The sequence below is a fragment of the Microtus oregoni genome, unplaced genomic scaffold (genome assembly GCF_018167655.1).
Source record: "Microtus oregoni isolate MIOR12 unplaced genomic scaffold, Mior012 000029F_ref0000214, whole genome shotgun sequence".
In the NCBI taxonomy this organism is placed as follows: Eukaryota; Metazoa; Chordata; class Mammalia; order Rodentia; family Cricetidae; genus Microtus; species Microtus oregoni.
The window spans coordinates 20,659,166-20,685,118 of record NW_024543088.1 but is presented as its reverse complement, the minus strand read 5'-3'; the positions used below and the strand labels follow the sequence as shown (position 1 = coordinate 20,685,118).

General features: G+C 41.2%; 1 protein-coding gene across 3 annotated transcripts in view; it reads right to left on the bottom strand.

Annotated features, from left to right (window-relative positions):
* The window catches only part of LOC121464852 (protein HIRA), a 98,204-nt gene that overhangs the window by 53,521 nt on the left and 18,730 nt on the right, over window positions 1-25,953 (bottom strand). Inside the window, exons 2-9 of one of the 3 annotated variants that reach the window (XM_041677931.1) lie at window positions 23,235-23,297; window positions 21,383-21,493; window positions 20,124-20,214; window positions 18,291-18,385; window positions 10,122-10,217; window positions 8,728-8,888; window positions 5,559-5,726; window positions 2,910-3,023 (exon numbers count right to left, since the gene is read on the bottom strand). In XM_041677931.1, the coding sequence (XP_041533865.1) occupies window positions 2,910-3,023; window positions 5,559-5,726; window positions 8,728-8,888; window positions 10,122-10,217; window positions 18,291-18,385; window positions 20,124-20,214; window positions 21,383-21,493; window positions 23,235-23,297 (899 nt within the window). Of the gene's footprint in view, window positions 1-2,909; window positions 3,024-5,558; window positions 5,727-8,727; window positions 8,889-10,121; window positions 10,218-18,290; window positions 18,386-20,123; window positions 20,215-21,173; window positions 21,344-21,382; window positions 21,494-23,234; window positions 23,298-25,953 lie in introns of those variants that run through there. The other 2 variants (XM_041677932.1, XM_041677933.1) reach the window with 2 other exon arrangements.

The window sequence follows — 25,953 nt, the reverse complement described above, 5'->3', positions numbered from 1 at the left end:
GAAATTTACACACTAGAGACACTACAGTCTGTCAAGAGGACAGCTTTGTACATTCATTCAGCAACAGCAAAAAAGCAGAGGATCTACAGAGCAGGATGAGATGATCTCAGAAAGAACCCAGCTCACCTTCTCTAGGCACTAAGCTCTGGTCTACATTCCCCAAGGTTCCCATAACAGTTACATAAATCATCCAGGCTGTGTGTCAGATAGCTCACAAACACACCAATATAAATTGTTATTAGTACAAACATAGAACTTAATGAGGGGCTTGAGAGATGGCTTAGTAAGAGTCAAGAGCTTTCTGCTCTTCCAAAGAACCTGAGTTCAGTTCTAGCACCCACATCATAAAGGTTTACGACCACCTTTAACTCCAGCTCCAGGAGATCCAACAGCTTCCAGCCACAGTACACATGTGCACATGTATTCAAACATGTACACATATAAGCAAGTGTGTATGTGCGCGCACATGCACACACAAATACAGAGGAAAAATGGGGGAAGGGATCTGGAGAAATGGCTCAGTGGTTTAAGCAAATTAATGTCTTACATTGCATACAGCTCATTTCTCATCACTCACATGGGAACTAACAAGTATAATTTCAGTTCCAGGAGATGGACACCTTCTTCTGGCCTTCACAGGCAACCAAGCACACACGGTATACATACATACATTATTCAAAAAACTCATGTATATAAAATAAAAATAAATAAATCTCTTTTTAAAAAAACTGATGAACTTGTAAATATTTTAGTATTCAAAATAAAGCATATGTCTGTGGATATCTTTATATTCCATACCATGAATATGTAAGTGAATATCCTGTGAAATCTTTTGCAGGCGGTTATATAATATTCAGTAGGTGGGCTCACTAGTTAGCCATTCTAACGTTATAACCAGCACCATCTCTCATACCAGTGCCTGACTACTCTGAACACAGGCCCAGACCCAAGTCCCAAAGATCTGATAAGAATACATTTGTTCGGGGGCTGGAGAGATGGCTCAGTGGTTAAGAGCATTGCCTGCTCTTCCAAAGGTCCTGAGTTCAATTCCCGGCAACCACATGGTGGCTCACAACCATCTGTAATGAGGTCTGGTGCCCTCTTCTGGCCTGCAGGCATACAAGCAAAACAGAATAATGTATACCTAATAAATAAATAAATATTTAAAAAAAAAAAAGAATACATTTGTTCGGGCTGGAGAGATGGCTCAGTGGTTAAGAGCCAAGTGGGCTGCTCTTCCCAGAGGTCCTGAGGTCATTTCCCAGCAACCATATGGTGGCTCACAATCACCCATAATAAGATCTGGTGCCCTCTTCTGGTCTGCAGAATACTTTGTACATAATAAATAAAATCTTTAAAAAAAAAAATACATTTGTTCATCTGAGGCTGGATGGACTCTCTTGTGCCATGGCAGGTTGGGAGAGGCTGACCTACTCAACCTTGCACCTGCAGCCTGTTGTGTGGGCAAGGAGGTAATACAGCCACCTGAGAGTGGAGGGGAAAACTGAATCTGAGCTACCTGGATCTACCATAATTCTACTTCCAGAAAACAACTGTTTCCATTTCCCATGAAAATATGGAGCATGTATACATACCTGACTGTAGAAGCCTATCAGACTTAGCCATTCCCTTTATGGTCTGAGAGAGGGGGACACCAGAAGAGTATGCCAAGAACTACTCATGTGAGCAAAGATCCAGCGTGGGTGTAAAGTGAATGCTACCTGGGTCTCTTCAGCGGCATATTTCTCTGAACAAATTGTAATGCATGTAGCCAGAGGGTAACTTCCAAATACACAACTTCTTCTTTTGAAGAAACAGTTTTAATTTAATTTTTTTGAATTTGTATGTTGGGGAGGGCCTTCAGTGCGCTGGCATGCACATAGTGGTTATGACCACAGTCCACAGTAAATGTGGAATCGTCTCGGGACACAGAATATTAGCCTCTGGTGATAAGGAATTTAACCTTTCAAAGCCCTAACTTGGAAAACTGACACAGTTTACTCTCAACCCATTACTGAATATATGCTAAGAATCTGCACAATGGACCACACTGAGTTAGGTCCAAAGAGGCTTAAGAGAGCACCTTCCTCCAAGCGCTACTGCTATTTGCTACTGTCTAGCAAGGAGAACAAGACCTACAGTCTCAACCAAATGGACAAGTAAATGGAGGTACCAACTAATTACATAAAGAAGTCAATACTGGCAGGCCAGGATGGCAGGAAGAGCTCAAGGCCAACCTGGGCCTCACAAAAAGACCCCATCTCAACTAAAACAACCTTAATATCTGTCCACAGGAAAACATATGAACAGTTCATGCTATGATCATACAACTATATCCTATACAATAAGAAAAACTATTATTAAATATAACACATATGAATTTCAAAACCCACTATGCTAAATGAAAGAAGGAACCAAACAAACAAGCAAAGTATACACTGAGCAACTGCATTTCCATTAAGTCCAAGAACAGGCCAAACTCTTTCACTTGGATGTCTTATTAGTGCCTTACTAAAGGCAGGAACAGGAAGTATTCAAGGTGGTAGTGATACCAGAATATATAAAAATTCATTTAACCATATCTTTCAGGTGCAGACACTTCATGTTATATGTAGACACAAAGAACTTCTTAGAAGAAAGCAAATACCACATGCCAATTATGACACTGACAGCTGAAAGAAATCTAGACAGAGGAAGGGTGACCTCTCCTGGCCAGGCCCAGACCCAGTCTCAGTGCTTCTTTCTAAACAGAGAGCATGCATGTTTCTGAAAAGGAGCTGACCCAGGTATAGGTGAGGAATACACTGAGCAACATCAAAAACAGTGAGTCTCTCTTTCCTTGAAGTCCTCCAGACAAACCATCTTCTCAGTCCACAACCTTGTCCTGCAACCAAAGCTCAGGCACTTACCCAGACAGAGAGTGAGCGGTCCTTGCTGCCAACAGCACAGCAGCAGTATGGGCAGCTGGGCTTTGTAGAACTCCCATTCTTCTGCTTCTTTTTGAAAATTTTTGGGTTGAATTTCTAAAGTCAAACAACCAAGGCTAAAATAAATAATCAAGTACGAAGATATCCCTACACTTAAGGTACGGGGTAGTTTTTGTCAACTTGACACAAACTAAACTCTTCTGGGAAGGAATCTCTACTGAGGAATTGTCTCCATTAGACTGGGTATGTCTGTGGGGCATTTTCTTGATTAATGATTGATGTGGGAGGACCCAACACTCTGTGGGCAGTGCCACCTCTGGGCAGGTGGTCCTGGGTTGCATAAAAAAAAAAAAAAAAGTTGAGCAAGCCAGAGAAAGCAACCCAGGAAGCAGAATTCCTCTGTGGTTCCTGCCCTGACTTCCCCCAATGATGGACTATAATCAGGATATGCAATCCAAATAAATCCTGTCCTACCCAAGCTGTTTTAGGTTGTAGTATTATTAGAGCAGCAGAAAGCTAACTAGAACACCAAACAAATACACACCAAATTCCCAGCCCACAGATAGGAGTACCTCACAGAGACCCCCCAAGTTTGGCACTGAGCATGTATAGTTTCATCTTGAAAGCTACAACAAGGTATTTTGCTGATGATACAAATGAAAGCTCAAGGTCAGAAAATAAACACAAAGAATGGTAAAATGAATATTTGAAGTCAGGACTACCAAACACTCTATTTATGAAGCCTGCAGATAGGTCAAGGGAATAAGAACTACTGGAACTGACTTCAATTCATCTTCACCTGGCAGTCAGCCTTGGACCTGAGAAGCCAGGGGACTTGAGACACCATGGCCTGCTCACTGCATCCCACCCACCCCCGCCTTTTTTTTTTTTTTTTTTTTTTTTTGTATGAGTGTTTGGCATGTATGCTGGTGCACCACAACTTGCAGTGCCTGTGGAAGCCAGGAGAGGGTGTCAGACCACTGGAACTAGAGTTACAGATGACTGTGAGCTACCACATAGATATCAGGAACTGAACTCATTCATGGCTAGAGCCATGTCTCTAGCCTCTCAAGCCTCTCACTGTATCTTTTAAGGGAGGACTGGAAGGTTCTCTTAATTCCTTCTCCCCAGCTGTATTTTTCTGACTGACAGACAATGACCTCCTTAACTGCTTGTTGGCCTGGAGAGCTGATGCCTTAAGAAAGACTGGGAACACAAAATGAGTGTTGTGCCACTTCATGGATTAAGAGAGTAGAGCTCTTAGAATTGTAAAGGATGGCTCCTGGGAGTCTGGTATCATATGGTAGGACAGATACTGAACAAGATGGATGTGTGTGCTCTGGGTTTGACTTTCTTAAAGACTGATTAGACTATATGATCTTGCAAAGTTTTGTGGGTCCTGGTAAGGCAAGTACCATGTTCTTACAGAGCTGCTGAGGACCATAAGAGAGTAACACAAAACCATTGGACTAAATATGAATCAGTAATTTCAAATATTTACCAAGAAGGCCCTAGTCTCAAACAAAACACAACATGGACTCCCAACACAAAACAAATCTAAAAAGCTGTATTTTATTTTATTCTTAAAAAAATTTAAGGTACAATATATTATACTTATTTATAATCAATTTAAAAAACATTTAATAAAGGGAGAAGGGTTGGTACACACCTTTAGTCCCAGCTCTCAAGAGGGAGAAGCAGGTGGGTATCTGTGAATTCAAGGCCAGACTGGTCTACAAAGTGAATTCCAAAACAGTCAGGTCTACCTAGAAAACCGTGTGTGTGTGTGTGTGTGTGTGTGTGTGTGTGTGTTGGGGGGGCAGCAACAACAACAAAAAAAGAATCCATGTAATCAAGAGCCCATTGTGATCAAGTTCTGGATGATCCATCAATGGTATCAAACTAATCGACAATCTCTTTTATTTGGTTAATCTACATTAAAACAAACAAAAACAAAAAAGAAGCCATGTTCTAAGAGGTTATTTGTAACTCCTTAATAGCCTGTCTTGGGCACTCTCAAGACATTCAAATTAGAGTCACCCAGTGTGGAGGATATTCTCTCAAGCATAAAGATGAGCAATGGCTCTCTGCATATATAGGCTTAACTATAACTCAGTGATAGAGCACTTGCCTAGCCTGCACAAAGACCTGTGCTCCAACAAAAGACTGGATGCACACACCAGCACTCTCAGCATAGGCAGTCAACTACATATCTACTACTGCTGGGCATAAGAAGCAGCACACCATTTCAAGAGTGCCCAGAATGCACTTTGTTCACAGGAACTGGTTAAAGGAGCACCTATGGGCAGACCTAAAAAAGGCTAGTGCTGAACTACAATATTCCTAAGATTGATCCAGAAGAAATCTGTCATTTTAGACTTTGGCAAATATAAAACAATCCTACATACATCTCCCATCTTATGAAAATAGTCATATATATTCAAACATGATTAAAATGAAAGATGCACCATAATGCACTGCCTCCTAGGGCCCATCACTCAATCTACATGAGACAGTCCTAGAGAAACTCCTTGGGGAAGTTGGCACTCCCTGAGCTCAGAAGGCACATGCAGGTCACTGCGGTAGACAGCTCAGAATGGTAGTAAGATTTCTGAGGTGAGGGACACTCACCACAACAGTCACAGCTTTCCGGTGCCCCACGAAGTCCATGTTGGTCTTCCAGCCCTCTCGTTCGATGATCTGAGCAGTGGGGCCAGAGTTATTCATGGCATGGGCAGATACCAGGTAATGGCCATCAGGTGACCAACTAAGCCGGAGTACATGGGTTGTTCCTCCACACTGTAAAAAAATCTGAGCTTAAAAGAAGCTCAAGAAAAACTCTGGCCTCAAGGATAAAGTGTGTGATTTACAGATGTATGTTCATGGGATACACACCTAACTTTTGCCTTGATACTTATTGCCCATGGGAAAGACAAGAACACTCCCACAAAAGATATAAACTAGGTCCAAAGTCAAAGTCAAGATCAGCCTGTATCAGCCTTCAAGACCAGGGTCCCAGAGTAGCAGAGCAGAACCCAGTGCAATGGGAGTACATCCTTATCCCTCTGTGCAGGACGGCTGTAGCAGAGGCTACATAGCACTGCCAGACCTCCTACAACCAGCCAGTCTAGGATTCCAGCTCACAGACACCCATGGCTGGCAGTCAAGACATCTAGAAATTCTAAGTGTGAGAGCCACATGCACTACACCAGGCAGCTGTGAACAAGGAAGGGTAGGGCAAGGAAGGTGAAATATGATCTTACTCGTAGACCTAGTCCACCAGCTGATGTTGGTTCAGAGGGAACTAAATATGTGATTTTATGTTTCTTACTGCAACTAACCATAGCCAGTAAACAAACAATTATATCTGCAAATATTCACTCCTGTATCCCATGCTTTATGAAGCCTTCTCTGACATAAGTCCCTTACCTAGGCTATCACTGTAGTCTGGACACTATCTTCACCACATGCACAATTCACATGAATGTCTGTCTTTCCCATGGGCAATAAGCATCAAGAGGAGAGACAACATCACAATCCAATTTTATTTGCCTATTGATAGTATTGCTTTACATACAAAAGATACTTAATGTCTAATGAATAACAGTCATCTTTAATTCAGATTCCACATGAAATCAGAATGCAAACAGATAGCAGAATACTACAGAAGCTACTGCAGTCCGATCTCCCTCCACACTGTACAAACTGTATTCTTCCCAACAAAGAGGTCAGCTGGCCTACAGAGGGAATATCAACAAACAAAGCAAAATCACAACCAATAACCTACAAAGAAAGCCTCCTCTGCATGGCCATTCCATAAGGCAAATTCCCCAAGGTAAGAAAGTTTCACATCATTTTGAATGAGGTAACCCAGACCCAGAAAGACAATTATCAGATGTACTCACTCATAAGTGGTTTTTAAACATAAAGCAAAGAAAACCAGCTATAAATCACAATCCCAGAGAACCTAGACAACAATGAGGACCCTAAGAGAGACATACATGGATCTAATCTACATGGGAAGTAGAAAAAGACAAGATCTCCTGAGTAAATTGGGAGCACAGGGACCTTCGGGGAGAGTTGAAGGGGGGAGGAGAGAGGCAGGAAGGGGAACAGAGAAAAATGCAGAGCTCAATAAAAATAAAATTTTAAAAAAGAAAGGGTTTCACTCATCAATCAGGCACACAATAGTACAAGAGCAGCTATAAGGTTCTCTTTAGCTTTAAAATCTATCAAAAAGCCGGGAGATGGTGGCGCACGCCTTAATCCCAGCACTCGGGAGGCAGAGGCAGGCGGATCTCTGTGAGTTCGAGACCAGCCTGGTCTACAGAGCTAGTTCCAGGACAGGCTCCACAGGCTCCAAAGCCACAGAGAAACCCTGTCTCGAAAAACCAAAAAAAATTAAAAAATAAAAAATAAATAAATAAATAAAATCTATCAATTGTCTAACAAAACACAAAATAGCCCCAAGAATTAACCAATGGGATCAAAAGGCTTCTATACAGCAAAGGAAACTATCAGCATAGCAAAAAGACAGCCTACAGAACGAAAGAAAATCTTTGCCATCTATTATTCAAACAGTATATTAATATCTAGGATATATAAAGAATGTTAAAGGGCTGCTGGGAGAAGAGGAGCCATTTTCCTTCAGGAGTATAGTCACTGGTAAGTTGCCCAGGAGCCAGTAAATAACCCAACAGCCATGTTTATACAAACAACCCAAATTAAACTCAAAGTTCTATTTTTTTAAAAAAGGACATGAAAATAAAGGAAAAAGAAGTTAGAAAGAAGGGTTCCAGAGGGAGCAGATGGGAGACAAGTGAGTAAAGTGATTATGGTCAAAACATAACATGAGTAAAAAGATAACTTTAAAAAAATAAATTTTTTAAAGGAACAACAAAAACTAAATACCAAAAAAAAAGCTTAAATAATGGGTTAATAAAATATCTCAAAAGAACACTTTTATATATACATTTTAAAGTGTTTGCTATCCTTAGCCATGTGGGAAATGCAAATTAAAACTACTTTGAGATTCCACCTCACCCTATTCAGAATGTCTATCATCAATGACAAACGCAGTAACAAATGCTGATAAGTTGTAGGGGAAACGAACCTTTATTTAGTACTGATAGGAGTGCAAGTAGTGCAGCCATTATAGAGATCAGTACAGTGCTGTCTCAAAAAATTAAAAACTATAACACTGAATGATCCAGCTTTATCGCTCCTGGACATACACCCAACGGCAGAGATGCCTGCACATTCATGTTTATTGCTGCATTACATGCTACCCAGATGTCTATGAACAAGGGAATGAATAATGAAAATATGGTATACTTACAAAGAGAAACTTTATTCAACTATTCAGAAAAGTCAGATTCTGAAACTTGCAGAAAAATTGATAGATCTGGAAATTATTATAGTAAGCAAGGTAATCTAAACTCAGACAAATATTGCATGTTCTTAGACATGGATCCTAGCTTGGGAGGAAAGAGTGTGAGTGCGTGCATGTGTGTGAATATAGGTCATGAAACTAGAAAGGGGACAAGATGGGAAAAAGAGTAGTTACAAAAGTGGAACATTCAACAAAACACAAAACATGGGAGCAGAAAGGAGGCTACCAGAAGTAAAGGACGCAAAAAAGGGTATGGGAATCAGGAAAGAGACAAGAGAAAGATCAACAATAAATTATGTTTGAAAATGCCATAATGAAACCTAAAAGATTGTATACTAATTAAAAATATAATAAAATATTTTTTAATTTCAAAGCTGGCCACTGAAGCTCTAGACTATCCCCAGTTACCTCATCAAAGGGCTTGGTAATGCTGGTCTCTAGCTGCCAGTCTAGCGTTCTCCATACCTTCAAGCTTCGATCATCAGCTTGAGAGGCAATGTATTTACCAACAGGGTCCCAAGTCAACCCTTTCACCAAGCCAGAATGACCTCTCAAAGTTGCAAGAATTTCTGTGAAGCAAAAAAAAAAAAAAAAAAAAAAAAAAGAAGATAAAATATGAGGTGTTATCTATAAGAAAAACAACACTATATAGAAAACATTAGTTATGATGGCCCATGGAATGGACTTGAGGGGACTTGACCAATCCCCACCCTTAAATGCAAGCAGAATAGCCCCATATTTCACCTCTACAAAAGCAAACTGAAGGCCAGAATAAGCTAACACATGTGGGTAGGTCACACATGCCCCAAAGAAACAGCAATGAGGGTACAGGCTAGAGCCATAGTTGCCAATTCTGACTCCATATCTTATCTGCAGCAGGCACAAATATTTTTAACCTGGAAGTCCCTCGGGTAATTTTGATGTGAGCCTCCTTGACAGCCCCCAGAAGCAGCAGGCCTATAGGTTCAAGGGACATCTTTTAAGTGAGTTTTCTGGAAGCCAGTGCTAAAGACACAATGTGCCCCAAAAGTACCTCATTCAGATCTGTAGTCAATGCTAGACCGCTCTACAACTGTTCCTCTTAAAGCCAAAACAAGTGTACCCATACATACTGGTAGTAGCTTCCAGAAGGAATTAAAATTATTTCAATCTACTCAAGATGATGTATTTACCACGTGATAAAAATGAGCTCTAGAACCATGATATGTAATCCTGGCTGCCTGGATCTCCCTTTGTAGACCAGGTTGGCCTCGAACTCAGAGATCCACCTAAATGCTGGAATTAAAGTGGTGCGCCACATGCCCAGCTGTGACAAATATTTTACTAGTTATAAATTATAAAACTACAAATTGCACAATGTCTCACATTTTGAAACACAAGAAACAAGAAAAGCTCCCCTCTTGCAAAACTCAGTTTGTGGTAGCCCCTATCTGCTGGATGGTTTCACGGAGATGGTTTCACTGAGCTGATATAGAAATTACACACAGCATGTGTGGAGTGCCAGCAATCTCTCAGTGCCAACTGTCCACACGCTACCTTAATAAACTCTGAAACACTCAAGCTACTACTCAGTTAGTTTTTCTTTAGCATTAATCTCTTTTTAAACATTAAACAAATATAGTTGATAACAAAAAGCAAAACTGGCTGACAAGACACACAAATCCTTGACCATTTAACTTTCTGTAACCAAGATTAAAAAGACAAATAATCCATTCCCCACCCTGCTCCACAAACAGGCAGGCATTACAGTTGGCTACAGCCATTTTCTGCTGTTAACCAGTAGAGAGGAACCACAGACAGACCTGGGAACTTCACGGCATTCCAAATGACGACGGTGTTATCCACACTGCATGAGGCTAGCCAGGCATCGTGGGGAGACCATGCTACATCCATCACATCTGGAAGAAGACAGGGTGCTATGGTAAGATCTCTTACCTGGTGTGCACTTGGGTGATGGTGGGCACTTTCACCAAAAACCCAGCAGTCTTTTCTGTAAGCCAGGTCAACTAACTCTGGGATTTTCACACATGGGGACACTTAGCCTGAGACAAGAACAACTTTTTTTCGGGGGGGGAGGGGGGGCACCAATCTGGAAAACAATCCTACTTAACATTTTTCAGTGAGCATTGAATTTCATGCACTAAATTCAGGACACAGCTCTGAGGAGAACTTCTAGGTCATGTGGCTTCAAGTCCATGTGGAACCTGACATTTCCTGCTCCTGTGGCCTCAAAGCTGCTCTTTGGCTTGCTAACTTGCTTTTAGAGTCATAGCTGGCCTTCTCCAGGACCTTCTCAGCACAAGATGCGACAGCATGCTGTACAACACAATCAAATCAAGAGAATGTGACTATGTGAATGTCATGGAGGCCTATCCCACTACTAATCTATAGGAATACCCTTTTCCTACTGAGCCCCAACAGAACCAAGTGACAGTTGGTTCTCACTTTCCTTTTGTTCCTTTCCTTCCTTGCCTTCTGGTTTGATGAGATAAGGTCTCACATAGTTCAGGCTGGCCTAGATACACAGGCAAAGATGCATGCCCTCGACTTCCTCATCACTCTGCATCCGCCTCCCAAGGCTGGATTATGAGCAGGAACTTCATGTTCAGCTTAGTTAGTAACACTTATCTGTGACTCAGTTTTCTTAACCTGCAAGATAATGATTGTTTTTAATCCTACCTTCCTAAGAATATTGTGAGGATATGAAAAGCTGCAGTTGAACAGTACCAGGTACTTCAAGACACTGACAATGGTCAGCAGTGTCAATGCCAATGACATTCTTATCTCGTCCTACTATAAAGAATGTGGTCTCACATAGTTTTCTAACACCAATGCCTGGTACAGTTAATTGCCACCTAATTCTTTCCATCCAGAAACTGTTTTAAGATAGGAGAAAAATATTCAAAAGTTTCTACTGCAATTTTTTTCCTAGCCTTTTAATCTTCAGTGACAGCCTGAGGGACTTCCCTTATTGCACTATATTTGACAGACCACAATTCATATATACCAGCATGTTTCATTTCATACTCTACCTAGGACATCTTCACAGCTGCCTTTGTTTTACTCTATAGTCTACATACTATAGTACATATATAGTCTTCATTACTATAAAATAATGTATAAAGTATAGTACATAGTCTTTACTGTAAATAGACCTAAATAAATAAAAAATAATAAAACCTTCCTTTTTTTATTTAAACAGAAAAGGGGAAATGGTGTGGGAAGTCCTTCTGTATATGTGTTGCTTTTATTGGTTAATGAAGAAACTGTCTTGGCCTGTGATAGAGCAGTGTAGAGCTCGGCAGGGAAAACTAAATTGAATGCTGGAAGAAAGAAGGTGGAGTTGTGAGATGCCATGGAGCCGCCAGAGGGGAAAGACGCAAGCTGCCAGTTGGAACCTTGTCAGTAGGCCACAAACCTCGTGGTAAAATATAAAATAATGAAAATGGGTTGATTCTAGGTATAAGAGCTAGCTAGCAATACGCTTAAGCTATTAGCCAAGCAGTGATTTAAATAATATAGTTTCTGTGTGATCATTTCATGGTCTGGGCAGCTGGGAACGAACAAGCAGCTTCGGTCAATACCTTTACATGTCTATACACATCTATTTCAAAGTTTCTCATCAGCAATGAAGAGTGTGACCATTTTTCCTTCTAACTTATTAGGTTACCGTTTTTAAATATAAGCCTTAATTAAATTACTGTTTTATGATTGTCAACTGGGAAATCATTCTGAGAAGTGGATGTTAACATAACTGAATTCAGTGTCTACTTGATGAAGAAAACAAGATCTTAGAGTTCTATAGGAGTAGACACATAAGCTCCAGTGTTTCTCTATAATGCCGAGTCTACAGCAGAAAAGATGTTGTCAGGTGCCAGGCATGGTAGTATACCCCCTTAGCTCTGGTATTCAGAAGACAGAGGCTGGCAGATTTCCAAGTTCAAAGACAGTCTGGTCTAAATACATATTTGATGTGGTCAAATGGAACCCAGAAAATAGATACGATTTCCTTAGCAACTTCTAGACTTCACATATATTATCCACCAGCATCATTTATCCAGTCCCATACTCTAGGATCTTAATAAAGTAGTCTGTCACTATCCATCATACTTTCTTATATTTCTGCTCATCTTGAAAAATATCCCCTTGGCTAGAGAGCTGATGAATACTCACTTATATCTTCTCCTGGCTTAATTATCTAGTGTTTATCTCCTATCTATTTGGGTATATGTTGTATTTATTGAGGCTCTACAATAACTTCATAAAGTGTTCAATGGTTCCTATAGGACATGTGAAGAGAATTCATTCCCTTTTGAAAAGTGATGAATCCCTGTGATACACAAAGTTCTTCAATACAGTGTAGCCTCTTCAACGTTGATTTAGCCAAAGCTTACAATGTGTCAGCTGCTGATACTGTAAATGTTCTCAGCTGTAACATATTTATCCACTGGCCAGTCTGACATCTGTGTCTGGCTTCTCAGAGAATCTACACCTGTAATAATTTTCTCTGAAGTCCTTATGATGGAACGTCTAGTCATTATTCCCACTACTGTTCTACTAATTCCAAGAGGACGATTCTTCCCACACACAAGGCGCTAGCTTGTTTAAACTCTTCTGATCCCTGGGTTTCTACCACAGTCATACCCACAGTCATGCCAAGAACCCTTCCAAAACAGACTACTCAAATACCCTTGATTTTGATTCCAAGCTTCCAAGTCCAGTCAGCAATACCATCTCATTCTCAACTCTTAACAGCAGTCCAGGCTGCCACCCAAGAACACATTCCCTCTACCGGTTTACCCTGCCTTCACCTATTTTCACTGGTTCCCAACAAGTCAGCCTAGTTCAATCCAGCTCTCTTCTGTCTTTCTTGAGCACTTCCAACAGGCTTTAACCCAACGCCACCAACAAAACTGCCAAAACCACAATGGCTTCCCTGTTGTTAATTCCAAATCAATCCTCACTTTATCTCGGTAAACAGTTTGCTTAATTGCTTCTCTCTCTCTCTCTCTCTCTCTCTCTCTCTCTCTCTCTCTCTCACACACACACACACACACACACACACACACCACTTTTTTTAAATAGGTCAAATCATGTTTATTTGCAGATTATTCTATATATGCGATTTTAAATTCTTTACCAGTAAATTCTTAGATCTGATTACTTTCAGCAAAATGTCAAGGTATACAAAACTAAACATCCCACATCAGGAGTCTTCTTATATAACAATAGCAAACATGGTAAGAAATCTGAAAAACAATCCCACTCCCAGTGCCACAAACACACAAGCAAAACCCTAAGAATAAACCTAAGGCTAGGAAGAACCTTTACAATAAAAACTTTAACTCTCTGAAGAAAGATGTCCGAGAAGATACCAGAGGAGAACAGACTTCTGCTTGTGGAGTAGAACATTACCAAGAGCAGCCTACAGATTCAGTGTTGCCTGCATCAAAATTCCAGTGTCATTCTTTTTGTTTGTTAGTTGGTTAGTTTTTGAGACAGGGTTTCCCTGTGTACCCCTGGCTGTCCTGGAAGTCACTCTGTAGGCCAGGCTAGCCTCGAACTCAAGAGATCTGCCTGGCCCAAGCATGTGCCACCACACTCAGCTTCCAATGTCATTCCTAACAGAAACAGAATGATCACAAATTTCGTATAAAAGTACAAAATTCCTAAGACCACCAAATTAATCACGCTTTTTCAAAATGAATTGGATTAGCTCTCTACAAACAAGGCATTATGATGACTTGCACTATTAAATCATTCATGACTCCCATTATCCTGAAAGGTCATTTGAAATCTCCTGATTTCCCCCTGAATTTACATCTTTATGTTGCAACTGGGAAGTTTATTTTATGTTACCTCATTTAACTTAGAGAAATACAAGAAAGTGTGAGTTTAGGTATTACCATCATAACTTAGAAGTGAGTATGAGACTGCCAGAGAAGTTCTTCCAGACACCACACGGCAGCCCTGCAGGGGAGCCTGGGTTTAGTATAGCACACTTTGTAACTCAGGCATTTTAAAAATACTGATTAATGGTGGGTGCTCTGTATGTGTGCCTAGTTTATCGATGCACACTGCATGCATACAGAAGCCTGCAGAGGTCAGAAGAAAGCATCAGATTCCCTTGAGCTGGAGTTCCAGACAGTTCTGCACCACTGCACTGTGAGTCCTGGAAAGTGACCCAGGGCCCCTGGAAGAACAATAAGCACTTTTAATCACTGGTCCATTTCTCCAGCCCTGTAACACGGGTGTTTGTTTGGTTGGTTTTCCTTTTTTTTTTAATCCAACACTCAAGCTTTATTCTGTCAGTGGTATCATCCTTAACGAAAAAGGAAAATGCATAATGAACGACTATTATAATAACTCAAAATGAATTTAATATTTTTAAGACAGTCAGGAGGTAGAGAATGGCTAAAGAATGAAGGGAAGACGATCAACCAGCATTTGAACAGCATAGGGTTGGCTGATGTTTGAGTGCACATTTGGGGATCTCAACGTGTTGCCCTCCTTCACTGGGAAAGGGTCACAGATGAGAATGAACTCATCTCACCCTCTTTCTTAAAAAAATTATTTATTTTTATTTTATGTGTGTTGGTGCTTTGCCTACATGTATGTCTGTGTGAGGGTGTGAAATCATGGAGTTACAGGCAGTTGTGAGCTGCCATGTGGGTGCTGGGAATTGAACCAGGCCCTCAGGAAGAGCGGTCAGTGCTCTTTACCTCTGAGACTCTCCAGTCTGTCTTATCCTCTCTTGATGGTTTGATCATTTCAAACCTTCATTCTGTCTCTTTCTTGTGTTCAGGACTCCTTACTCATCCACACCCAAACTCCGAAACCTTCCTCCTCACAAACAGTCATATCAGAATTCTGGGAATGACATCCCATTGGTCAGGACATCCTCTTCGTGTTTAGTATAACATGATCTTCTCTGAATTCTGCATATTTCAGAATTTGTGTTAGATACGGCAGGAACTCTTCTGATCACTTCCAAGTAAGGACCCAGAATTGCCTCTCACCTACATCAGTCCCCTCTTATAGGTCTCCCAAGTGCCATCAGAGATTGCCACAGGCTTCAAATTCTCACTGAAAAACCACCTGACCTTGTTGTTTTCCTCAGACAAAAGCTCTGAGTGGTCACAAAGCCCCAAACCCCAAAGCTCCAACCTCTCCCTCTACCACCATTAGTGGCTCCCTGAATAACCCAAACCCAAGCCCACACTCCATGCTGTCTGCTTCAGCTGTTCTCTCTACGTATATGGCTATGTGCCTTTTCTCTCACCTCTCCCTTCAGAGATCGTCAAACTCAATAAAGTATAACTGGGGGATGCTTCACTAAAGCATCTTCCCCTCCTCACTGGTTCCTAGTACCTGCCAACGATTCCCATGGCTCTTTCCCTGGTGTTACTACATCACTAGCTTACTGTCTGTCCCTTTAAGTCTTCTGTTAAGCCTTGTGCATACTAGCACTCTTTTTTTTTTTTTTTTTTTTTTTTTTTTTTTTTTTTTTTTGAGACAGGATCTCACTAAATTACCTAGGCTAAACTTGAAATTTGATCCTCCTGCCTTGGCCTTATAAGGAAGGAGCTGATTACAGGTCCTTGCTGCTAGGTCTACTTAGATTGTCCTTTTAACAAGCACCCCTTGAGGGAAGCACAGGACCTAGAATACAACAGGTGATCAATTAATTGTTACATGGATAAGCAATTACACTGAGAATAAACAATGTATTTTATTTATGAATTACGCATCTCTCAGAAAAGATTATGAAGCCAAGCATGGTGGTTCAAACCTATAATCCCAATATTCAAGAAACTGAGCCAGGATGATTGTGTACTTGAGGCCAGCCCTGGGGATACAGCAAGTTCCAGATAACATTGGTGAGTTTGTCTCATGCTTAAAAGAAAGTTTGTGATGATAGTATACACCTGTTATCTTACTCAATTATTTAGGAAGCTGAAGTAGGACTACTTGAGTCAAGAGATCAGAGCAAGACTCGATTTCTTTTTAAAAGCGGGGACAGAAAGAAAGAGGGACACCTGAAGTTGTAGCTTAGGGCAGGGTGCCTGTCTAATATGCAAGACCCTGAATTAATCAATGCTCAGCATGGTAAAACTTTTTAAAATAGGTCTGTAGTTTAAGTCAGAGGTATCATATACTTCAATATTCCTGGGTATACATTTCTGTATCTTATTGGGTATGAGGTTTTTTTTTTTTTGGATCATGAGACTTTTCTACTTGACTGTTACTAATAAGAGGCACGTGTTTTCACATGAGGAAACTGAATGACTGCCTTTAGCAGCTCTAAGTTTTCAGTGCTTTGTTGTCTTACTGCATTGCGCGTGCTGGATACAGCACAATGCTTCACTTCCTTCTGCCTTTCCAGATTTCTATGTACTGCTCCTCCAGAACAAAATAGATCTGAATACATAATTTAAAATAAAGTAATATCTTTTAGAGAGGGAGCAGGGCAGGCTAGAGAGATGGGTCAGCAGTTAAGAAAGCTGGCTGCAACTCCAAAGAACCCATGTTCAATTCCCAGAACCCACACTGTGGCTAACAATCATCTCTACCTCTAGTTCCAGAGGATCCAACATTCCTCTTCTGGTTTCCCAAGGCACTGCACACATTTAGTGCACAGGTAAACATGCCACAAAACATCCATACACACAATATAAAAATAAATATAATTTTATTCATAGTTAAAGTTACAAGGATTTGCTGTGCATATATTGCTAGTGAAGACTCAATGCTGTTTGTTTTAGTTTGCTGTTTCTTCTCCAAGCTCTCAAACCCATCCATCCACACTGAACTGATGTCCACTTTCATAAGCCTGTTCTCTTCTGGTCTCAGTAGAGAACACTATGGACTATGCAAGCACTAGTCAGGATCCAGACCGTCCTCCTACAGTTTTTGCAAACTGGTTTCCCATTCTTTGCTCTCCTTCCCAATGGCATAGGCCTTTGCCTTTGCCTATGTCATGAACCGCTAAAACAAGCTCTTTCCCCAGAGCTGTCAGACACACCTCTCTCACGTTTCACAACTCACTTGCGCTGCTCCCTGTTGTACCTACGAAGACCAGCTATGGTTTTAAAAACTAAAAATAAAATAAAAGGCCTCAACCTTGATACTCACACCCAACCTAGCCTTGCCCTTTGTGCTGCCCACAGTCCCTGCTGGGCTGGACCACAGCCTTCTTCAAAGTCTAAATTGTACACATGTGGATCATGCTATTTAGTACCTAATGTGCACAGGCTTCATACTGTTATCAATCTGCTGATTGGAGACCAATCTTCTTCCTCTTCAACATAAATCTGCAAAATGTGACTCTTTCCAAACTAAGCCTATTTAAACCACTTTATAAACGTATTCAAAGTCAAGTTAAGAAAGTATCCAATAGGACCAGTAAGATGACTCACTGGGTAAAGCTATTTGCTATCAAGTCTGACAACCTAACCTCTAATCTCCAGAACTCACATGGTAGAACAAGAGAACCAACTCAGGCAAATTGTCCTCTCACCTCTACATGTTTACAGTGGTATATGAGCTCACACACACAAATTAATGTAGGTATGCATGCATGTATGTATGTATATATGTAAAAAGAAAGGAACTTTCCAATGGGCACCTACAGGTTTGTTTCTCAAGAATAAATAAAATGTGCTTATGGACTTAGTGATCCAAGAATGAAGGTACTCCTGCAGAATAAACAAAAGAGGCTGAGAGCTTTATGTTAAGCACATACACTTAGATCCTATGAGAGTGTGTATTGGTAATTAAATGTAGGTATAGGCAGGAGGTAGAGCCAGTGACTGTATAAACTTTAAGGGACAAGTAAGGGACAAGTGGTGATAGAGAAATCCCAGATAGTACATTAAGGACCAAACAGTAGCAAAGGGACAGAAAGGTGCTAATGATTATTTAAGGCAACTACTAGGAACTCACTCACCCAAACAAGTAGCCACACTTACCACCTGAATGACTCCGAAGGATGGAGACACACCGCCATTGCTCCACATTGGCAAGCTTACCACTGGAGCCAAACACAGTGCTGGGCCCAATGTACCTGTGTGAAAAAGGTATGAGACATGTGCTCATGGAGTATTCCAGGTGCTGTTCAGGGATGTTCCCTGTAACACAGCTTTTCATAGCAAACACAAAAATCAAAATCAGATAGTAGCTAAAGGCACCAGGTTGTTAAACAAAAGGTATGGTAACATAACCAATCATGCACTTGTGAAATGCTGCTCAACCACTGCAAATCTTAAACAGGAAAATTTTCAAGACTAAGCAAAAGAAGCAGACTACAGGACATCATCTACAATATGATACCATGATACAAAGTAAAAAATACATGTAACATACATTCTACACAAGGAATAGAGAAAAGGAATATATACCAGAATAAAATGAAATCTTAACTATGGCTTTCTTTAGGAGGACTATGAGAGATTTTTATCTTTTACATTTCAAAATTGCATACTAAATGTTATTTATGTTGGTTATTTAAGATAGGGTATCATAGATAGATAGATAGATAGATAGATAGATAGATAGATAGATAGATGGATGAACGTGTGCCCGGGCATGGTGATGCATCCCAGCAATCTCATCACTAAGGATGTAGAAACAGTAGTATAAAAAATTCAAGGTCATCCAAGGACCTGGGCTACATGAAACCCTGTCTTTAAAAAATAATAATAACTATAATAATCTCAGCAATCGGGAGGCAGAGGCAGGCAGATCTCTGAGTTCAAGGGCAGCCTGGTCTACATAGTGAGTTCCAGGACAGCCAGGGCTACACATAGAAAGTCTGTCTCAAAAAGAAAAAAAGAGAAAAAAAGAAAGGAAGGAAAGAAGGAAGGAAGGAAGGAAGGAAGGAGCAAGAAACTGCATTTTTATTTGAAGACAAGGTCTGACTCACTATGTTACCCAGGATAATCTCAAACTCCCAAGTTAAAACCTATCCCTCCTGAGTAGCTGGGTCCACAGGTAGGAGAAACTATGCCTGACTCAAAAAAAGAATAATATCTTTAAGTCACTTTATAATGTTTTAATGCCCTGACTCAACAAGTAAGGACAGATACTGACTGCTTTCAGCTGAAGTATGAAATAGGGCACCCATGTTCAGAGCCTCTGTGAATGTCCTTTGCCCTTATAAAGCTGAGCTTACCCAGACAGCTCATGAGGCAGTCAAGTGGGCACAAGAAGACAGGATGACTCTGCTCTCAAAGCCGTGGTCATGACTCTGGCGGAACAATGATGCCAGGTCTGGGGCACAGCCTGAGTGGCCCAAGGTCACATGGAAAGTTTATTGTCGGACACAGTACCGGCACTCACTCTGCTCGGGAATAAAGAAAAAATTTCCTCAGATTATCCTTGATTCATTTTGATGCAGAGCAGGAGGTACCAGAAGGCAAGGCTACCACAAAATGAGGCAAAGAAAGTGGGCTCTGAATTCCAAGCCTCGATTCCATCAGATTTTGGCCATGTTTGTGTGTGACGGTTCTATGTGAAATTTTATTTGAATAACTAAACAAAGGAAGCCACAATGTCAACAGCTTTGTAAAGATCAACCTTTCCTTCTCAGCTAAATCTTGTGTTCCTACAATAAGGTAGCTAACCAGGCCAGCAGGCAGAAGCTTCCCGATTCACTCATCAGGCTTCATCTGCTTCTGACCTATGGGAATTCCTTGCTACTCATAATGTTGTGACTTCTATGCCAGGATGGAAAAGGTGACTTTGATAAAGACCAGCAAAAAAGCTTCTAAAAATTAAATGTGAAAAAGGAAAATGATGCTTACGTAGCCCGCTTCCACACCATAATCAGTTTGTCATCTCCCCCAGAAGCTAAATACATCCCACTGTTTGACCACCGCACACAGTTCACACATGCTGGGAAGAAAAAAAAAAATAAGGTGATGAAAATCCAATAGGCATGTCCATGTATTACACAGAGTCTGCAAGAAGTAAGAAGTTTATAAAACTACCTAATCTATTTATGGCATCTACTATATAAGAGTCTCAGAGAAACAATTCATTTAACATTAATCTTGTGTTATAACAAATAACCAGAGCAGTCTAGAGGGGAAATATGCATAATCTGAGAATTGTGCTGAATGAAACAGACAGCTGGAGGCTTATTTCTATGAGCAGCAATAAACTTCACTATGCCCAAAGGGTTATCTATGGATGAGATGAATTTCAACAGAGATTATTCTCAAAATGAAACATGTACTAAGGCTAAGGTGCCTTTTCCAGAACTTTCCAAGAAGCTGGTGAGTAGAACATATAGCTCTGAAAAACCTCAATTATTCAGAGCCAGACCTTTTAAATTTGGATTTTCCAAACTTGTCAGTACAGGAGACGGACTGACTCGGTGTGTAGTTAGTAAACTAAGTCCAGCAGAAGTCCCCCCAGTCTTCTGCTAGGTTAGAGCCTCCAGGAGCACACACAGCTCAATCTTCAGGAGATATGGAATATGATGTGAACCCTAACAAAGTTGAAGCCTGTGCATGGCCTGTGAGCAACTTATGCTCTAGACCCAGTGACTATGAAAGGCTTGCTGGGAGGGTAAGAACACACAAAGCAGAGGAAGGGACTAAGAACCAAACACTAGTAACTGTCAATGGGACTAAGGTGTTGCATACAACAGGGAAGGAAAACATGAAATTGTCCAGTCTAAAGGGTCCTGGCAGAGAGACTCTTATTGACACAGCACCAATCTGAGACATCTGGTGAGTTGTCTCGTGTGTCCCTTCCCCAGAACGACTCTATTGTGTCCAGGTCGCTGGCCCCAAAGCCCCATGGAATCAGGCAGTAACGACTCATGAGCAGGAAATCACCAGAGGTACCTGCAGACTGTCCAAAGATGGTTCTGTGGGCGGGCCGAGTCTTCTGCTGAATAACTCACCCAGGTGTGCAGCCAACATCTGTGCCTTCAGACAGCAGGCCGAGGGGAGTTAACGCCGCACGGGGCCTTATCTTTCTAATTACAAACACATGTGCTAACCTTGGGCACTCTGCCAACACGCAAAGCCTGCAAAGGGCCACTCTGTAATACCTAAGTGATTGTCCATCTGGCAAAGCATCTTGGGAATACTTTCATCCTTCTCGTCATCCTCCTGGAGGACTGGAGACATATTCCAGATCACAACCTTCCCAGAATCCTGCCCTGGAATGAAGGAGCAAAAACAAGCTCAATATGCAAGGAGTGGAAATTTGATATTGATTACATTAACTATAGAAAATGCTCATTTAGTTTCTATAAATCATACTTGGCTAGATCTAAGCAGACTTATCTTGAATTATTAAAATAAATGATACAAAAGGTGAGGGAAAAAAACAAGGACCTACAGGGACCCAAAAGAGAGGGGATTCAATAGTAGCTGAGGCCAGCCTGAAATGAATACTGACTGAACTAAAAATTGGGAGGGGACAGAGCCCCTGTCTGGCCTCTGAGGTTTTCATCCCTATCCAGAACGCAGAGTCCTCATCTACAAAATAAAGAGGAAGAAAAGTCGCTATCCAGGCCCCTTTCAGGTCTGTGCATGAACACTGAGGAAAAGGAGAAAAGCACAGTCCCTACCAGGGTCTCCCTCCCCTTCAACGTGCTGTCTGGATCCAGTGGCTGTTTCCAGAACTGATTGGACGCTTTGAGACCCAAATCTGAAATATGCCCTGAACATAGGAAAATGGGTCCATTACCTTCTTATCTGCCCTTTCCTTATCTGCCTATAGATGGAGATCAACCAAAAGAGGGAATTCAGGAGAGTCATAAGTTGATGCCAACTGTGCTGAAAAATCTATCTATACATTTTACTAATTATTTGTTTTCCATCTCCATAACACAAGTCACCAAAAAAAATGTCTGGAATGGATGTTCCAAAGTGATTATGAAATGCTTGAAACCTCCTCTCAGTCAATCATGTAAAAATATTGCCTAAATATTTCTCCTAGACCTGAAAAAAAAAAGCCGCCTCAACCATAACCTCCTTGCACCTATCTCTGGGCAAAATGGCCACTATGAAGTCATCCTGTAGCACCCTGTAGAGGTGTGGGGTCAGGAGTCCTAAGCCAATGCTACTTCTTACCACTATAAATAAAAGCTTGGTTTTCTGGCACAAAAATAGTATTTATTGTCTCTCCAAAAGGAACCATCTTACCTGAAGATTACAACAGATGCTGGATAAAGCACGATGCTAATACTATGAATAATATTTTTAAATGTTCTGGGCATTCTTTCTTTCTCAGTAACACAGTCAAATCCCTTTGTCCAGAAAAGATACAGTTAGCTACCCACTCCTCTTTTCAACTGATCAGAACACCGACAGAATCTCTGCCTCTGTAGCTGATCTGTATCTAGAGGGCCACTTGCCAATTTATATTGAATAACCCTGGGTGTAGGGACACAAATTCATCCTAGCTTTAACTTAATAAAAATAGTAATAATTAGAATAAGCGAGCTTCACAATATTTATAAGAGCATCTTACAGGCTGGGCAGTGGTATCACACGCCTTTAATCCCAGCACTTGGGAGGCAGAAGCAGGAAGATCTTTGTGAGTTTGAGGCCAGCCTGGTCTACAAGAGCTAGTTCCAGGACAAAGCTACAGAGAAATCCTGTCTCGAGGAAAAAAAAAAATCATCTTATAGACCCAAAAAAGTAGTACTTCACTTTGTAGTCTAGGCTGGCCTAGAATTCATGTCTTCCTGTTTTCCCAGTGCTGAAATCACAGACCTGTGCCACTATATCCAGCTCAATAAAAAAGTCTGCGATTTAACCTGTTCAAATTGTGCATTTTAAACTAAGTCACAGCCATACTGCAAGGCAACAAGTTGTCTCTTTACAGTTAACCATGGAACACCAGGAGAAGAGCATGATAACATAGAAGTGATGTTCACACTACAAACATACCTTGTCCTCCAGTTGCAAACTTGGTCCCATCAGGGTGAATATCAACTGAAAATATCGGCTTGCCTGGAAACAAAGAGAAGCACATCTAGCTTGGTTTGGTTTTTGTTCACTGGAAAACAACAACGAATTCTCAATTTTTTAAATATTGATTTCTCAAATGACATCTCTAACTTTTACACCTAGGACAAGACTACAGGCTACAGATAAAACTACCTACGAGTAAGAATAAAGAGATCTAACAGCTTTAGTTAGTCAAACTGTTAAGGACTCACTAAGCAACATTAGACAGCTGAAACCCAACAGAGACTAAACACGTCATCACTGAGAGACCTAAATATATAATGGCTATGAACTGTCTGCAGTAAGAGTTCCAGTCACAAGTTCCTATGACCTGAGGACATCTCCCTGTAATGTGGGTCTCTACTTGGCAACAGCTTGGAAAGAAGGGCACTCTCCATCCCTTCTGACTACTGGCCAAAAGGCTCATTACAGCCTAGGCCCTCCCTTGCCTACTGGTTCCTCAAAGTGGTCCTCTAAGTCTATACTACACACTCAATCTTGGAAGGAAGCTCTAAAGACTCAGAATGTTCTGAAGGGAGATGAAACAGTCTATACTGCAATGACGTTTCTTAAAACTTAGAAAGTAGATAACAAAAACTTTAGGAAATTCCTAACAGACACAATGTCTTCCTTCCTCCCCAACTTTTTTTTTAAATTTTGTTTCAGCAATATTTTTTAAAAATATTTATTTATTTATTATGTATACAATATTCTGTCTGCGTGTATGTCTGCAGGCCAGAAGAGGGCACCAGACCTCATTACAGATGGTTGTGAGCCACCATGTGGCTGCTGGGAATTGAACTCAGGACCTTTGGAAGAGCAGGCAATGCTCTTAACTAAGCCACTTCTCCAGCCCCCTCCCCAACTTTTTATAAGTAGTAAGGGCCTACTAAGGCTTTCAGACTAGCTGAACTGCCTAAAGAAAGCTCAGACCAAGCTGGAAGAAAGACTCCCCTCCATGTCGAGCTGCCTGCAGGCAGTGTGGTGCACTCCAGGTTTCCAGCTTTCGTGAGTTGTCACCCATGCAAGGGTGGGCTTTTGGAGATGCAGCTGTCTTTGAGTCTTCCATGATCTTGTACATAACCCCTCATCCATACTCCTGTACATAACCCAAAAAAACTCACTGGTTCACTAAGGTGGACTTTGATGGTATCCTTACTTTGCATGGTCATATGGGGTAAGTAGACATTTGCTCACATCCCACCAGAAGTAGTGTCCTACAACACAGAGAGTCCACCTTCTCAGCATTTCCATCTAGACCTCTGTTAAAAGTGTATACTCTATTAAACTGGACGTTCAGTTCCTGAGGGTAAAGAGTGAAAACAGGTCCTCAGAGACCACAAAGGGCCCCTCTGAACTCAAGCCTGGCTGAGGAAGTTTATTTATGGCTTGTAGGGTAACCAAGTCAGGCAAAGAAACCAAAACCAGATAGTCTGTGAAAGGTAATCTAAGGACTTGTGCTTAGTGGGTATTTGTCCATCTCCCTGGTCTGCTTCCAAGGTCGAAAGTACAAAAGCTGCAATGAGACACAGTAGTTGCTACTGAGTTTATACTCAGTACTGTGAATGACAGGTTAGAAGTGCGACAGTCAACCAGCATCAGTAATTGTTGTTATAGACAAGGGATGAAAGTCATCAGCTCTATATGACTCCTCAAGTAAGGTGGGAGTCCATGGTGTTCACCTGAGGGAGAGCTGTAAACCCTGTCAGGGTCCCCATGCCAGGGTGGAAAATATAATGTGGTACTCAAAGGCAGTAACCAATATGGGTCCTTGGTCATGCCCTTTGGCATCATCTTCCAGAGTCTTATCCACGCCATCAAATGAACTCCCCCAACACAGTGAAATACATTTTTATTTTTACTGGTCACTAAGTGGTAGTGAAAGAAACAGCTGTGCAAGACCACTACAGAACAGGTGTACCAAATATGAACAGAAACCTTCGGAAAGTTTGGAAATCACACTATGTGCTCCATGGTCTCAAATGCTGAATTCCAAATTAACAAAAGCTAACACAATAGACCCTCATCATCATACTGACAGCCCTTGCCTGGCCCCCAAGCCCTTCAGTGATCTCCAGGCTAATGGAGAGCCAGAACTCTACCCAAATTGGCCAAGTCTAGACAAGCAACTGCTTGGTGCCTTCCTGGAGCACGCATGCACGCACACACACACAATGTTAAAATTATCTTGGAAACTGGGCACACAGCAGCGTTGGTCCTCGTTTTCTCTGACATGGGTTATCCTTTTATTCCTGGACTTCATGAGATAAGCCCCCAACAGCTCACACACTCAATAACTCTGAAGGAACAGACCTGGCAGTGGGTGCACTTAGAGGTGGGAGGTGAGAAGACTTGCAAGTCAGTCTTCCCCCAGATTCCAGACACAGCAGATCTTAATTGGTTTTGTCTTATTCTTCAAGAAATGAACCCATGGACAGGCAAGATAGCTCAGGTAAAATGTTTTCCACCAAGCCTGATAACCTGAGTTCAATCCTTAGAACTCACATAGTGGGAGAACCAACATGGGAAAGCTGTCCTCTGACCCCCACACACACACACTGTGGTACATGAGAGCACACAAACATAGATATATACATGCATATAATCATACATAATATATACACAAACACACACACACACTGTGGTACATGAGAGCACA